Source organism: Urocitellus parryii, chromosome 3 (assembly GCF_045843805.1).
Source record: "Urocitellus parryii isolate mUroPar1 chromosome 3, mUroPar1.hap1, whole genome shotgun sequence".
In the NCBI taxonomy this organism is placed as follows: domain Eukaryota; kingdom Metazoa; phylum Chordata; class Mammalia; order Rodentia; family Sciuridae; genus Urocitellus; species Urocitellus parryii.
The window spans coordinates 206,366,972-206,383,670 of NC_135533.1; the positions used below are offsets into that span (position 1 = coordinate 206,366,972).

The 16,699-nt window shown below is 38.8% G+C and overlaps 1 protein-coding gene across 2 annotated transcripts in view; it reads left to right on the forward strand.

Annotated features, from left to right (window-relative positions):
* The window catches only part of Akap8l (A-kinase anchoring protein 8 like), a 37,745-nt gene extending 21,102 nt beyond the window's left edge, over positions 1–16,643 (forward strand). For both annotated transcript variants that reach the window (XM_026389924.2, XM_026389926.2), the window contains exons 13-14: positions 16,048–16,143; positions 16,260–16,643. In XM_026389924.2, the coding sequence (XP_026245709.1) occupies positions 16,048–16,143; positions 16,260–16,577 (414 nt within the window). In that variant the 3' untranslated portion in view covers positions 16,578–16,643. The remainder of the gene's footprint in view (positions 1–16,047; positions 16,144–16,259) is intronic.
* Positions 16,644–16,699: the final 56 nt, after the last annotated feature.

Genomic DNA, 16,699 nt, shown 5'->3' on the forward strand with positions numbered 1-16,699 from the left:
CTGATGGGGGATAGAGAGAAAAGACAGTGAATGGTGCAGAATACATGAATTATTAAAATTGTTGAAAAATCTTGGGGTGCAGTGATGTGTTCCTGTAATCTGAGCTACTTAAGAGGCTGAAACAGGAGGATAACAGGTTCAAGGTCACCTGGACAATTTAGCAAGAAGAGATATAGTTTAGGACTGGGATGTAGCTCAGTAGTAGAGTGCTTGCCTGGCATAGGAGAAGCCCTGGGTTTAATCCCCAGTGGGCCGCCCCCCCCCTCAAACATGTAGGAAATGAGTGACAGCAGTTGATTCTAAAAGAATTTAAATGCTACATGTGGGTTTTGTTTTTTTTGTTTTTTTTTTTTTAATTTAATTCCCCCTCCCCATCCCAGTTCTGGGGATTGAATCCAGGGCCTCATGTTTGCTAGGTAAGCACTCCACCACTGAGCTATACCCCAGCCCTTTTTATTTACTCTGAGACATGATCTAAGTTGCCTAAACTAACCTCTTAACTTGTGATACTCTTGCCTCAGTTGCCAAGTAACTGTGTGTACCACCATACGCAGATAAATACTCTTATTCTTTAAAAAATATTTATTTTTTAGTTGTAGGGGGACACAATATCCTTATTTTATGTGGTGCTGAGGATTGAACCCAGTTCCTCACACACGCTAAGGGAGTGCTCTACCTCTGAGCCACAACCTCAGCCCGATACTTCTATTTTTTTTTTTTTTTTCTTTAAGTTCTGGACTATGATCATGAAAGGAAAGCTTCCTGATATTATTTTAGTAACAGCTTTACTGAGGTATAATTCATATGCCATATAATTCATCCATTTAAGATGTACAGTTCAGGGCTGGGGATGTGGCTCAAGCGGTAGCGCGCTCGCCTGGCATGCATGCAGCCCGGGTTTGATCCTCAGCACCACATACAAACAAAGATGTTGTGTCCGCCGAGAACTAAAACATAAATATTAAAAAATTCTCTCTCTCTCTCTCTCTCTCTCTCTCTCTCTCTCTCTCTCTCACTCTCTCTCTCTCCTCTCTCACTCTCTCTTTAAAAAAAAAAAAAAAAAGATGTACAGTTCAGGGGCTGGGGCTGGGGCTTAGCAGTAGCGCACTTGCCTGGCATGTGTGAGGCACTGGGTTTGATTCTCAGCACCGCATACAAATAAATAAAATAAAGGTCTATCAACAACTAAAAAATCTATTTTAAAAAAAGATGTACAGTTCAATAGTTTTTAGTTGATACATAGATTTCTGTATATTCAGAAGCCACTGCCACAATCAATTATAGGATTTTCATCACCTCAAAAAGAAATTCATACTCTTTAGCTATCACCTCTCATCTTCCCCTTATACAAGTTATCAGTCTGGTAAATATATTCTTTTTTTTTTTTTTTTTTTTTTTTGGTACCATGGATTGAATTCAGGATGTGCTTAACCACTAAATCACTTCCCCAGTTGTTTTTTATATTTTATTTAGAGACAGGGTCTTGCTGAGTTGCTTAGGACCTTGCTAAGTTGCTGAGGCTGGTTTTGAACTTAGGATCCTCCTGCCTCAGTTTCCGGAGCCTCTGGGATTATAGGCGTGTACCAACGTACCCAGCCACATTGTTTGTTTTTCCATTCATTTATTTGGGTTGTTTCTTCTTTTTGACTATTAAGAGTAATGCTGTCAGGAACAGTGGTGTGCAAGTTCTTCTGTGCACATTTGTTTTCATTTCTCTTGGGTATTTACATAGGAATGGACTGCTTGAATTAAATAATAAATCTTTTGGGGGGTGTGGGTAGTACTGGTGGTTGAATTTAGGAATATTCTGCTTCTGAGCTATATTCGCATTCCTTTCTAAATTTTATTTTGAGATAGGGTCTTACTCAGTTGCTGAGGCTAGCCTCAAGCTTGTAATCCTCCTGCTCCAGTCTCCTGTATCACTGGGATTACAGGAGTGAACCACCATGCCCAGATCAAATTTTGTTTTCTTTTATTGTTTTCACTTTGGGTGTCATATCCAAGAATCCATTGACAAATACAAGATTATGAGGATTTACCCCTATGATTTCTTCTTGAAGAGTTTTATGGTTCTAGCTTTTACAGTTAGGCCTTGATCCACTTTGTTTTTTTCATATGGTGTGAGGTCAGGGTCTCGCTTTATTCTTTTTTTTTTCTTAGAGAGAGAGAGAGAATTTTTTAATATTTATTTTTTAGTTCTCAACGGACACAACATCTTTGTATGTGGTGCTGAGGATCGAACCCGGGCCGCACACATGCCAGGCGAGCGCACTACTGCTTGAGCCACATCCCCAGCCCTCGCCTTATTCTTTTACATGTGGATAGTCAATTGTCCTAGCACCATTTGAAAGAGACTATTTTTTCCTCATTGAATGATCTTGGCACTCTTGTTAAGTTAGTGGACCATAGCTGTGTGGTTTTATTTCTGGACTTAGAATTTTTTTAATTATTATTTTTAATTTATTTATATATATATATATATAAAATAGCGGAATGCATTACAATTCTTATTATACATACAGAGCACAATTTTTTATATCTCTGGTTGTATACAAAGTATATTCACACCAATTTGTGTCTTTATACATTTGGATAGTAATGTCCACCACATTCCAACATCATTTCTAACCCCATGCTCCCATCCTTTCCCTCCCACTCCTCTGCCCTATCTAGAGTTTGTCTATTCCTCCCACTCTCCCCCTACCTACCCCATTATGAATCAGCCTCCTTATATCAGAGAAGACATTCGGCATTTGTTTTTGGGATTGGGTAACTTAGCATTAGCTTCTTTAACTCCATCCATTTACCTGCAAATGCCATGATTTTTTCTCTTTTTTGCTGAGTAATATTCCATTGTGTATATATGCCACATTTTTAATCCATTCATCTATCAAAGGGCATCTAGGTTGGCTCCACAGTGGACTTAAAATTCTATTCCATGGTTCTGTTTTTATGTTAGTATAGTTATGTTAGAAAGTACTTTATGTTAGTACTTTATGTTAGGAAATAGCCTTGTGAGATTTGAAATGATAAAATGTGCATTTTCCAACTCTATTGTTATATTTCAAAATTGTTTTGATTATTATGTGTCCCTTGAATTTCCATGAGTTTTAGGATCAACTTAACAATTTCTCCAAAGAAGTTAGCTGGTATTCTGATAGGATTGTGTTTTATTTCTAGACCAATTTGTAGACTATTACCACTTATTGTAATCCTTGAATGTGGAATGTCTGAATTTATTTAGATATTCAAATTTTTTTATATAGATTTTTTTAGTTGTAGTTGGACACAATATCTTTAATTTATTTATTCATTGTTATGTGGTGCTGAGGATCGAACCCAGGGCCTCGGTCGTGCTAGGCAGCTCTCTGCCTCTGAGTCACAACCCCAGCCCGAGATATTCAATTTCTTTCAAAACTGTTTGTAGTTTTCAGAATGTGTTCTGTGCTTTTTGTGAGTGTGCGGTTGTTAAAAAGGAAAACAATATTTTAGAATAAATTTGATATATTTAGAAATGGAATCAAACCCTGTGTCTTGCACATGCTAAGCAAGTTCTTTTGTTTATTAAGGGTATATCAGTTATTTCCAGAATTAGTTGTGCTTTTTCCTTTTCAATCTGGATGCTTATTTTTTCTTTTTCTTAATTATCCTGGCTTACAACCTCTGATATTTGGTTGAACAGAAGTGGTGAGAGTGCATGTCCTTGTCTTGTTTATATTGTTCATATCTTAAGGGGATAGCCCCAGACTCATCATTACCCATTTAATCCCATCATCCCAGGTAGAACATTTATAAAAATGAGCATATATAGATCACTTATGGTAACCTTGAAATAATATTTGAATTTTTTATTCTGTTTATAGAATTGAAAACTTGGGACTTTATGGGTCCAGTGTGATAGCTGAGGGTTTTGATTTGACTGAGGTAGTTCTCTCCTAGGACTAATTTGTTTATAGTGTTTTTATCCTGAAAGGGTGTTGTATTTTGTTGTTTATAGAATTGTTCTATAATTCTTTTTATTATTTAAGGTTGGTAATGATGTCCTCTAGTCATCTGAGTCTTCTGTTTCTCGTGGTAAATCTTGCTGAAGGTTTGTTAATGTTTTTAATATTTGAAAGAACAAACTTTTGATTTCATTGAGGTGGTTTTTTCTTCATTTTTTTGTTCTCTATTAACTTTTATGATTATTATTATTTCCTTCTGCTGTTTTACATTTAGGTTTCTGGGTACCCTCCATTTCTTTTCTTTCTTTTTTTTTTTTCTTTTTCCTTTTTTTTAAATGGTGCATTATAGTTGTATATAATGATGGAATTTATTATTACATACTTCTACTGTTTCCCAAATGTGTAGGTGTTTATAGCTATAAATGTTCCTCTGATTACTGCTTTTGCTTCATACTATAAATTTTGGTGTTCAGGGCTGGGGATATAGCTCAATTGGTAGAGTGCTTGCCTTGCATGCACAAAGCCCCAGGTTCAAACTCCAACACCACAAAAAAAAAAAAAAATTTAGTGTTCAATTTAATCCATTATTAATGAATTTCCAAAATTTTGTTTTTTTCTAGTTCATTTCTAATTTTATTCCATATTGAGAACATACACTGTATTATTTCAGTTTTTTAAATTTACTGAAGGCTTTCTTTCTTTTTTTTTTTTTGGTGGTGGTGGTGGTGGGGCTGATCAAAACCAGGGCTTTGTGAAATGTACCAGGCAAGCACTCTGGCACTCTGCCATGGATCCATATCCCCTCATCCCTTACTCTGAGACTTTTAAATAGCTTTAGCATATGATCTATCCTGGAGAATGGTCCTTGTGCTTGAGAAGAATCTGTATTCTGTTATTTTTTGCTAGAATATTTTATAGATTATTGTTTGCCTAACCATTTTATTGTGCTTATTCCTTTTTTAAAAATATACCTTTATTTTATTTATTTATTTTTATGTGGTGCTGAGGATCGCACCCAGGGCCTCACAAGTGCTAGGCAAGCGTTCCACCACTGAGCCACAACCCCAACACTGATCGTGCTTATTTCTTTGTTTTATTTTATTCTATTTTTTGATACTGGGGATTGGACCCAGGGGCACTTAACCACTGAGCCACATCCCCAACCCTTTTTACATTTTACTTAGAGACAGTGTCTCACTTAGTTGCTGAGGCTGGCTTTGAACTTGTGATCCTCCTACCTCAGGCACCTGAGCTGCTGGGATTACACATGTACACCATCATACCCAGCTTATTTCTTTGCTCTTCTGTCAAGTTGCTGTGTGTGTATGTGTGTTTGGGTGTGTCACTGAGGATCAAACCTAGGGCCTTGCTTATGCTATGCAAGTGCTCTACCACTGAGCTACATCCCTGGTCTCTATTTGTATTTTTGAATCTGAAGTGTGTGTCCTGTGGACAGCATATAGTTCCACCTTGATTTTTAACTGTCCATCCATCCTTCAATGTCTTTATATCAAATTCTCTAATTCATTTACCTGTAGTGTTAATTGTCTGATTTAATGTCTGTAATTTTCCTCTTTTACTGCTTTCTTTCGTATTTAGTGAATATTTTTTACTGGAACATTTTAATTTGTTTAGTGATTTTTTTTTTTCCAATATCTTTTTTTTTTTTTGGTTTGACTTCCTTTTGTGGTTTCTCTAGGCCTTATCTTTTTTTTTTGTTTGTTTGTTTTTGGCACTGAAGATTGACCCCAGGGACACTTAATCACTGCATTATATCCTAGTTCTTTTTAGTTTTTATTTTGAGGCAGAGTCTTGCTAATTTGCTTAGAGCCTCACTAAATTGCTGAGGCTGGTTGGCCTCGAACTTCTGATCCTCTTGCCCCAGCTTTCTGAATTGATGGATTACAGGTGTGCACACACTATACCTGTAGGCTTTACCTTTTACGTGTATAACATCTCTAAATCCACTTCAGATATAACTTAATTTCAAGAAGATTGTTACTTCTGTGTAGCTCTGTGTTGTAATTATTGCTTTCTATACTTTGTTTATTTTAAAGAAGTTGAAGAAAGAATATTGATTATATCTTTCTAGGTTTTGTTAGTATTAGTCTTATTTCCCATTTTTCATACTCTTTATTTGTTCCTGTAGAGTTGTTATTTGTGGTCATTTCTGTTGCTCCCCTCACCTGATTTGTTTGTTGATTGGTCTTTTTTTTTTTCCTTAAAGCAAATATATATTTAATATGTCAGTTTTTTTTAAAGACTTTTACAATGGAAATTTCAAACATATATAAAGGCACATCTCAGATATCACATCATTTCATCCATAATCATTTCAGTATTTAGCTCTGAAATATAAACAGTTTTAATTTACTTATCATTACCCCTAAATAAAAATCAATGATAGGGCTGGGGATGTGGCTCAAGTGGTAGCGCGCTCGCCTGGCATGCGTGCGACCCGGGTTCGATCCTCAGCACCACATACCAACAAGGATGTTGTGTCCGCTGAGAACTAAAAAATAAATATTAAAAATTCTCTCTCTCTCTCTCCTCTCACTCTCTCTAAAAAAAAAAAAAAAAAAAAATCAATGATAACCTTTTTTTGGTGTGGTGGTGGGGATTGAGCCCAGGGCACTTTACATCCTTAGCCTTTTTTTTTTTTTTTTTTTTTTTTTTGAGACTGGGCCTTGCTAAGTTGCCAAGGCTGGCCTCAAACTTGAAATCCTCTTGCCTTAGCCTCCCAAATTACTGGGGTTACAGGCATGCACCACTGTACCCAGTAATAACTTCCTTCTTAATACCGCCAAATAACTGGTATTCAGATTTCTTTGACTGATATTTTTAAAATCAAAAACTAAAGACCCATACTGATGTGTGTACTACAGATGGTTGCTATATATCAACCTGCTTTCAGTACATAGGTTCTTCCTTCATGTCTTATTTTTCTTGCAGTTGATTTATAGGAAGAAACTGGATTGTTTATATTGTAGTTTCCCAGAGTGGATTTTGTGATCGCCCTCACTTCCTTTGTCTTTACTGGCAATAGTATTTAATTTCTGTAATATATAAGACAAATAATTGCAATATATCTATGTAATTGTGTGTGTGGTTTTATACAATACTTTTAATCAGTTAAGAAAGAAAAAAATGGGGCTGGGCACAGTGGCACACACCTATAATCCCAGCAGCTTTGGAGATGGAGGCAGGAGAATCAACAATTTATCCAAGTACTAAGCAACTCAGTGAGACCTTGTCTGCAAATAAAAATACAAAAATTGGGCTGGGGATGTGGCCCAGTGGTCCAGTGCCCCTGAGTTCAATCCCCAGTACAAAAAAAAAAAAATTGTGCCTTTATAATGTCTTTTATAGTTAACTAAATTCTTCTGTGAATATTCACATTACTATCGGGTTTATTTTTTTTTTATTTTTTTTTTTTAAGAGAGGAGAGAGAGAGAGAGAGAGAATTTTTAATATTTATTTTTTAGTTCTCGGCGGACACAACATCTTTGTTGGTATGTGGTGCTGAGGATCGAACCCGGGCCGCACGCATGCCAGGCGAGCGCGCTACCGCTGAGCCACATCCCCAGCCCACTATCGGGTTTAATAGCAGCAAATTCTCTCCCTCCTTCTTTCCTAACTTCCTTGGCTTTGAACTTCTTGGGATCCTCCCAGCCTCCTAGGTAGCTAGAATTACAGGCATGCATCACCATGCCAGCTTTCTCAGTTCTGGTTTATCTCAAAATATCTATTTTTCTTTAAACATAGCTTTATTAATTATAGGATTCTTGGTTGACAGTCTTTTTTTTTTTTAAATATCTTTATTTTATTTTTATGTGGTGCTGAGGATGGAACCCAGTGCCTCACACATCATAGGTGAGCGTGCTACCTCTGAGCCACATCCCAGCCTAGTGGACAGCCTTTTTATTTCAGCATTTCAGCATGTTATCCTGATGTTGGCTTGGAACCTTTGAGTTTCTCTTGTAAGTGATGATTCATTTTTCTCTTGCTGCTTTCAAGATTTTTCCTTTGTCTTTGACTTTTAGCATTTTTATTGTATGTCTCTTGGTGGGTCTCTGTATTTATTCCACTTGGAGTTCATTAATCTTCTTTGTGTAAGTTTGTTTTTCATCAGTGTTGGGGTAGCTTTCAGCTATTATTTCCTCATTTTTTTTCCTATTTTCCTTTTTTTTTAGAAACAGGGTCTGAGTTGTTTAGTGCCTCACTTTTGCTGAGGCTGGGTTTGAACTTGTCATCCTTCTGTCTCAGCTTCCTGAGACATTGGGATTACAGGCATGCGCCACTGTACCTGGCCCTTTTTCTTTCTTATACTCCTGTTGTGCATAAGTTGGGTCACTTAATGGTGTCCCACCATTGTCTGAGACTTCATTTTTATCATTGTTTTTCAGATTGTATAATCTCTATTGAGCTACAGGTTCAATAATTCTCTTCTTATCTACTATTCAGCTTCTCTGGTAAATAGTTATTGTACTTTTCAGTTCCAAAAAGATTTGTATTTTTGTTTTAGTATTTGTTGATGTTTGTCTGACGAGGTGTGACACTATACCTTTTACTTCTTCAAGCCTTTACTTCTTAAGCATTTTTAATTACTACTTTGAAATCTTTGTTAATGTTGACATCTTTTCACTGCCACAGGTAGTTTAAACCTATCATCTGCTGTGTTTCCTTGAATGTGGGTCAGAATCTCCTTTCAATGACTGTGTTTTTTTTTGTTTTTTTTTTTTTGGTACCAGGGATTGAACCCCAGGGGCACTAAGCTACAATCACTAAACTACATTCCGAGCCCCCCCCCCTTTTTTTTGGTGTGTGTGTGTGTGTGGTATTGGGGATTGAACCCAGGACCTTGTGCATTTGAGGAAAGCACTCTACCAGCTAAACTATATCCCCTGCCCTATACCTTTATTTTGTTTATTTTTATGTGGTGCTGAGGATCAAACCCAGTACCTCACATATGCGAGGCAAGCATTCTGTTGAGCCACAACCGCAGCCCCCTGTTTTTTAATTTGAAGCAGGGTCTCACTAAGTTGATTAGAGCCTTGCTGAGTTGCTGAGGCTGGCCTTGAACTTGTAATCCTCCTGCCTCAGCTTCCTGAGTTCTAGAATTATAGGCATTCGACACCACACCCGGCTTCAATGTCTCATAATTTTGTGTTCAAAACTAGACATCTTATAGATGATATATAATACTGGTTCCCCCCCTCATATCCAGCATCTTGTTCTGATATTTGTGTATCTATTTGATTAGTGACTTGCCAGATTTCTTTTAGCAAGGTCTCTTTTTAGAGAAGTCTCTTTCATTCCCACACTGTGAAGCTCTGGTATTATGCCTTGAATTAGAAAGTCATGGGCATGTGCAGACATGCTGGCTTGACTGGGAACCACCCTGACATGGTTTTAGTAGGGGCTCTTTCTGACTGTCTCCCAGACCATACATATTCAGCTGCTAACAGTTTGTTTTCTGGCTGATTGCTATATGGTTCTCAATAATGCCTGGGGCATAAATGGCACTCTACTTTAATCCAGTTAAATTTGTGGTCCTTTACAGCATTGATTCTTTTTTTTTTTTTTTTAAGAGAGAGAGAGAGAACTTTAATATTTATTTTTTAGTTATCGGCAGACACAAAATCTTTGTTTTGTATGTGGTGCTGAGATTCGAACCCGGGCCGCATGCATGCCAGGCGAGCGCGCTACCGCTTGAGCCACATCCCCAGCCCCAGCAGTGATTCTTGAGATTATTGTTTGAGATTTATTCTGAACCCTGGGAGGCTATTCTTTGCTGTTTATTTTTGTTGTTTTGTTTTGTTTTAGATTCTCTCTGGTAACTTAGCTACACTATGGTTTAATTTATATTACTATCAAATCTTCCAGTCTCCTTCCAGTGGTTTTTCTCCACACCCTTCATTTTTTGAGAGAGTTATTAGTCTCAAACTCTTAATACTCTTACCAGTGAAGTTGGGAAGAGATTAAGAGCTCACAGATTTAAGGCCAGGCTCTCCTGGGCAAAATCTCTTAGCCAAGGCTCAGGGTGAGCACAAAGGGATGCTTCCAAATAATGACTCTGGTGCTTCAGGAGAGATAGGGAGAAGTGAGTGGCTGTGGCCTCTTTCTGGTATTGGTCTGCCTCTCTTAGCATTGGACCTCTACTTTGTGAACAATCCAGGGCTACGTGAGCCCCAGTATTCTCAGCATATCTTACCCTAGGTCACATCTCCATTCTGTGCATAGGGACTGGGCAGAAGAAAGAAGTTGTCATTTCCCACCTGTACTTATTCAGAACTTAGCCTTAGCTGCAGGTAGGTGGGGACAGGATAAGAAATGCTGACATCCTGTTCCAGCCCTAAGCTGTAATGAGGTTGGTAGACACTGGGGCTTATCCTCCTACTTGCATAGGAGTGGAGTTTCTATCACACTGAGCTAGGGAGGGCAGGGAGGCAATAGGTCAAACAAACACAGCTGACACTCTTTCTCACTGGATTTTAGTAGCTTTTCCTTGTTAAGTATTTCTTCATTTGATATATGTCCCTTGGACATATTCAGAGACTTTTCTTAGTAATTTTCATAAGTTTCATTGGCGAGTGGGTTCACAGGGCTCTTCCAGGTGCCATGCTAGAAGACTGTCCTCTTTAGGTAATTTTTAGGAAGTATTTTAAATTTTGATTCCAAAAATTAAATAAAAAGGATACCCAGATGAAACTGTAGATTAGTTTATAATTAAAGACATGAATATACTTGAAGAAAATATTAGTATTTATCAATCTATAATTCAGATGTATAGTCCAGTATCGTAGTTAGGATTTGTCTCTGGAATGCAAGGATGCTTCAATATGAAATCAAAGAACATAAAATACTGGAAGGGAAAACTATGTACAAATAATGTGATTACATTCTTAGAAAAGTGGAAAAAATTAAAAAAAAAATATATATATATATATGTATTTGTCTGTGTGGTACTGAGAATGAATCTAGGGCTGTAAGCCTGCTAGGCAAGTGCTTTACCACTGAGCCACATACCCAACCTTTTTTATCTTTTATTTGAAACAAGGTCTCACTAAGTTGTCCAGGCTAGTCTAGAACTTGGGATCCTCCTGAGTGGCTGGTATTACACGTTTGTCACTGCACCTTGCAAATTGTTCTCAAAGTTAGTAGAATTTGATAAGGAGGTGGGATTCAAGATAGCATACAAAAAGTAGTTGGTTTTCTTTATTCCAGTAATAATAAGTTAGAAACAAATGTGGTTAAAAATCTCACAGAAACTACACCGTGTTTGAAGTATCTAGGAATATAGATTTAAAGAAGGCATAGCACCTTTAAGAAGAACTACAAATACTCCAAGGATACAAATGGAGGAACATAAAGAACATATTGTGTTGTAAATGGGGAGTTAATATTTAATGGTAAAACAAACAAAAACCCAGTTACCCCCAACTGATGAGGATAGTACAATTCCCATCATAATCTAGGATAGGGATAAGTGGATTGATTGCAAATTTTTAAATTTTTACATTTTCTTTCTCCTTTATTTTATTGGTGGGTGTGTGTGTGCCAGGGATTGAACTCAGGGGCACTCAACCACTGAGCCACATCCCTATTTTGTATGTTATTTAGAGATAGGGTCTCACTGAGTTGTTTAGCACCTCACTGTTACTGGGGTTGACTTTGAACTTGTGATCCTCCTGTCAAAGCCTCCCAAGCCACTGAGATTTACTGATGTATGCTACCATACCCAGCTATTTTTATTTTTAATTGACACATAGTAGTACATATTTAGGATATACAGTATACTATTTTAATACTTATGTACAATACGTAACCAAATCAGTGCAGCCATTAAATCTGTCACCTCTTACATTTTTTGTTATTGGAAACAGTCTTACCTACACTATTTTGAAATATACAATTAATTGTTGTCAATTATATTCCACTGTGCTGTACTACATTAGAAGTTGTTTCTCTATGCAGATGCACCCATGAACTCATTAACTATCCTCTTTCATTTCTCCTTGTACCCCTTTTCTAGCCTTTGTCTTTATTTTATTTTTAATGTGGTGCTGAGGGTCGAACCCAGTGCCTCATGCATGCCAGGCAAGCACGCTACCACTTGAGCCACATCTCCAGCCCCCTTTTCTAGCCTTTGGTAACCTCTATTCTATTCTCTACTCCTATGAGATTAGCTTTATAAGCTTCCACATGTAAGTAAGGACATACTATGTTGTCTTTCTGTGCCTGACAAAGTTTTCCAAGTCTAACTGTAGCCAAAAAGATTATACAAAGGGCAGTTATGAGTTTACAGATATTAAAGGTTATTACAGCCAGGTATAGTAGTGCACATCTGTAACTCCAGCTGTTCGGTTGGCTGAGGTTGGAGGATCACAAATTCAAGGCTAGGCTGGTGACTTAGTAAGAACCTGCCTAAAATTTTTAAAAGGAGGGTTTTTGTTTTGTTTTGTTTTAAAGTTTGGGGTATAGCTCGGTGGTAGAGCATTTGCATAGCATGTACAAGGAGGCCCTGGATTCTATCCCCAGCACCACACACACAAAGAAATAGTTTAAAAAATTAATTTAAAAAATAATATACTGTACATGTTATTATTTATATGTATTATATATAATACACACACACACATATATATATATATATATATAATTTTTTTTTTTTTTTTGTTACAAAGTCAGCAGCAAAAAGTGGTGATGGCTTAAGAATAAAATAGTGCAATCAACAGACCTAGGGAAAAGTCCCAATATGTTTTAGAACTTAGTATTTGTATAGGTCTCGTCTCTGAAACTTCAGGGCCAAGTGTTTGTTTCTGAGTTATTTTTTGGGTTTCAGAAAGACAATATGGTGTGATCAGTAGCTTCCAGCAGGATCTAAGGAAGAGTCTGTAGTTGAATCATCAGTAGTTATTCAAGTGGCATACAGATGGGATAAAGAAAGATGAAATAAACCAGGCGCAGTGGTGCATGCCTGTAATCCCAGTGATTTAGGAGGTTGAGACAGGAGGCTCCCAAGTTCAAAGCCAGCCTTAGCAACTTAGGTAGGCCCTAAGCAACTTAGTGAGACCCTATCTCTAAATAAAATATAAAAAAGGGCTAGGCATGTGGCTCAGTTGTGGGGCACCCCTAGGTTCAATTTTATTGGTGGGGGTGTCAATCCCCTGTACCAAAAAAAAGATGGTGTAAAAATGGAATGTCAGGCTGGAGACATAGTTCAGTTGGTGGAGTGCTTGCCTTGCATGCACAAGGCCCTGGGTTCAATCCCCAGCACCATACCAAAAAATAATAATAATAATAATAATAATAATAATAATAATAATAATAATAATAATGTCATCCCATGTCTTGTCACCAAATGAATTCCAGGGGAAATATTTGTTTTGTAGAGCCTTTTGGACTTCAGATTTATATAAACAAAACAAACAAACAAAAACACCTCTTTTTCAATTCAGCAGGGAAGTGATGATTTATAAATTTCTGGAAAGTTGGACCCCTGCCTCATAACTATATATTAGATTCCAGAAAACGTAGATCATTTGTTTACTTTGAGTGTGTTAAGGGAAGCCTTCATGAGCAAGCCAGAAAATCCATACGCCAAGACAAGTTCATCCCATAGTGGTGCTGGGCACCAGCGTGCATATCAGCAACTCAGGCTTGCTAGTGGGCAAGGAAGTCTCATAGGAATCAGCACACATTATTTTCTCTTTCATCCGGCAGCAAAAATATCCCACAATGACAACATGCAGTGCTGACAGAAGGTGGGAGGACCAGTCATGATTTTTTAAGACAGGGTCTAACCATCTTGCCTGGTCTGGTCTCAAACTCCTGGCTTGAAGTGATCCTCCCACCTCAGCCTTCCCAGTAGCTAGGACTATAGGCATGCACCTCACCAGGTTCACTCTTCGTTGTTTAAAATATAAGTGGAGGAAGTGTGGCTTGCATCATTTTTTTTTTTTTTTTTTAAGAGTAATTGGTGGGGCTGGAGTTGTGGCTGAGTGGTAGAGTGCTCACCTAGCACATGCGAGATCCTGGGTTCCATCCCCAGCACCACATAAAAAATAAATAAAATCAAGGTCTTGTGTCCAACTACAACTAAAAAATAAATGTTAAATTAAAAAATAATAAAAAAAGGAATTGGGCACTATCATTTTGGGGAACCTATTTGGTTAGAATTAAAAACACCAGCCTGAGAGTACTTAATTTAATTCTGGTGGTGTTTGGTTATTATGATGAAAATCTGGAAACATTAAATGTGCCTCAGTTGGGAGAATTTATAGTGTGTCCATCTGTATTCCTAGAGAAGGAAAGATAATGTGTTAGCAAGAAACAGTTGCTAAGGGATACTGATTGTATCTTGGTAACTTGTTACTGAGCATGTCTGAGGCTAATATTCCCCCAAATGGTAGGATGAAAAATGTATAAAGAAAAAAGTGAATGTGAGAAAGGGAGTAAAAACAGCAAGTTTATGTGGCTTCCAGGAACACGGAAGCAAAGTTGGCTGAGCTCAGCTGGATTCCTAGAGGGTGGAGTCTGTTCCCCACATAACAAAAATAGCATCATCCTCTTTCTGCTTATGGCTGTATGATGATGACAAGTGAGATTTGCCTGGTCTCCCACCACTGATGAAATGACCCAACTTCTAGGTGTAATTCCTTCCAGACAAAACTCAGTCTTGATAACTGTCAATCACACACCTTTCTATATATACATTTAGTTGTAGATTTTATTTATATATACATACATACATATATTTATATGTATGTTTTTTAGTTGTAGATGGACACAATCTATTTAATATTTATTTTTAGTTGTAGTTGGACACAATACCTCTATTTTATTTATTTTTATGTGGTGCTGAGGACTGAACCTAGGGCCTTGCACGTGCTAGGCAAGAGCCACAGCCCCATTTATTTATTTTTAAATTTTAATTTATTTTTTAGTTGTAGTTGGACACAGTACTTTTATTTTGTATATTTGTTTTTATATGGTGCTGAGGATTGAACCCAGGGCTTCTCACGTGCTAGGTGAGCGTGCTCTACTGCTGAGCCACAACCCCAGCCCTATTTATTTTTTTTATGTGGTGCTGAGGATGGAACCCAGGGCTTCACGATGGGAGGCAAGTGCTCTACCACTGAGCCACAACGCCATCCCCTCACACACCTTTCTTACTGTGCCACAGGTGAGCCATCTATAGGGGGCTATATGGTGTTCTTTTAAATCTGATTTATTCCCTTACATCTCCATTTAAGAACCATTAGGCATTTTCTAATTTTTCACCCCTACAACCAGTGTGCATGCATGTTTTGAGGTATTAAACTCAGGATTAAGGATTACTGAGAGCTTTACTTTTAATACATTCTATCCAACTGCTTTCCAAAAAATATGTAAACAATTGCTCTTCCCACCAGCAGTCTATTTTCAGCCTTACCATTACTGTGTGTGTTTTGTCATGCTGGGAATCCTAAAGGGATATGTATCATTTAATAAAATATACTGTTAGATTGTATTCCTGTTTTTTATTATCTTTATCCATCATATGAGTTGTGCATTTGGCATTTAATAGGTTTTTTAGTTTGTTCACTTTTTGTTTTGTTGTTGAACTTGGGATTGAACCCAGGGATGCTTAACCACAAAGCCACATCTCCACCTCCTTATTTTTTGAGACAGGGTCTCGCTAAGTTGCTTAGGGCCTCGCTAAATAGCTAAAGCTGGCTCTGAACTCCTGCCTCAGCCTCCTGAGCTGCTGAGATTACAGGTGTGCACCAGCACTCCAAGCCCTGGAGTTTTTATATGAGGAAATTAGAATTCAGCAGTAGGCATATAAAAATATATATAGACCTATCAATCTCTCTATTTAATCAATCACACAGTAAATATGATGTGGAAGGATGGAGCATTTAAGCAAAAGATAAGATCATATCAGGTAGTGGTTCCGGGCTAGTGAAGTGGCTGGATGATTATACTTGAGGTACACTTAAAGACCCCCGTCTGGTTAGAGTCTTTGGCGGGGCTGAGCCCTGGGTGTGGAAGCATGGGTCGGGTCGGGTGGGCTTGCCGGGAGCCACTTCTTCAGCCCTGTCTGCCCTGCCCTCAGCTCATGATGGAGCAGTCTAAGAAGTCCTCGCTTATGGTGGCCCGCAGTATCCTCAACAACAAGCTCATCAGCAAGAAGCTGGAGCGCTACCTTAAGGTGAAGGCGCACCCCTCTTTCCCCACCAGTCAGCCCTGACTCCTGGTACCCGTCCCCACCCCAACCCTGATTCTGCGGGCCCCTCGTCCCTTCAGTGTCTTCGCTTCCTCTTGCAGGGAGAGAACCCTTTCACTGATAGCCCCGAGGAAGAGAAGGAGCAGGAGGAGGCGGAGGGCAGCGCCCTTGACGAGGGGGCAACGGGCGAAGCTGCGGGAGTCGTGGAAGGAGAAGAGATTGCTCTGGTCCAGCCCCCTGTGCCCCCTGAGCCGGCCCCCGGGACAACGTCGCCACCGCCGCCACCGCCGCCGCCACCGGAAGAGGAGGAGGAGGAGGGCGTAGTACCCCTGCTGGGCGGGGCGCTGCAGCGCCAGATCCGCGGCATCCCGGGCCTCGACGTGGAGGATGACGAGGAGGGCGGTGGTGGTGCCCCTTGACCCGGATTCCAGGCGGGCGGAGCCCGTGTGGCCCGCGTGGCCGAGGCTGGAAGTAGAGCCTAATAAAAGTTCTTCCTATCCACCTAGTTTGTGTGTCAGTGGGCGTTGCCGGCGGATGTGGG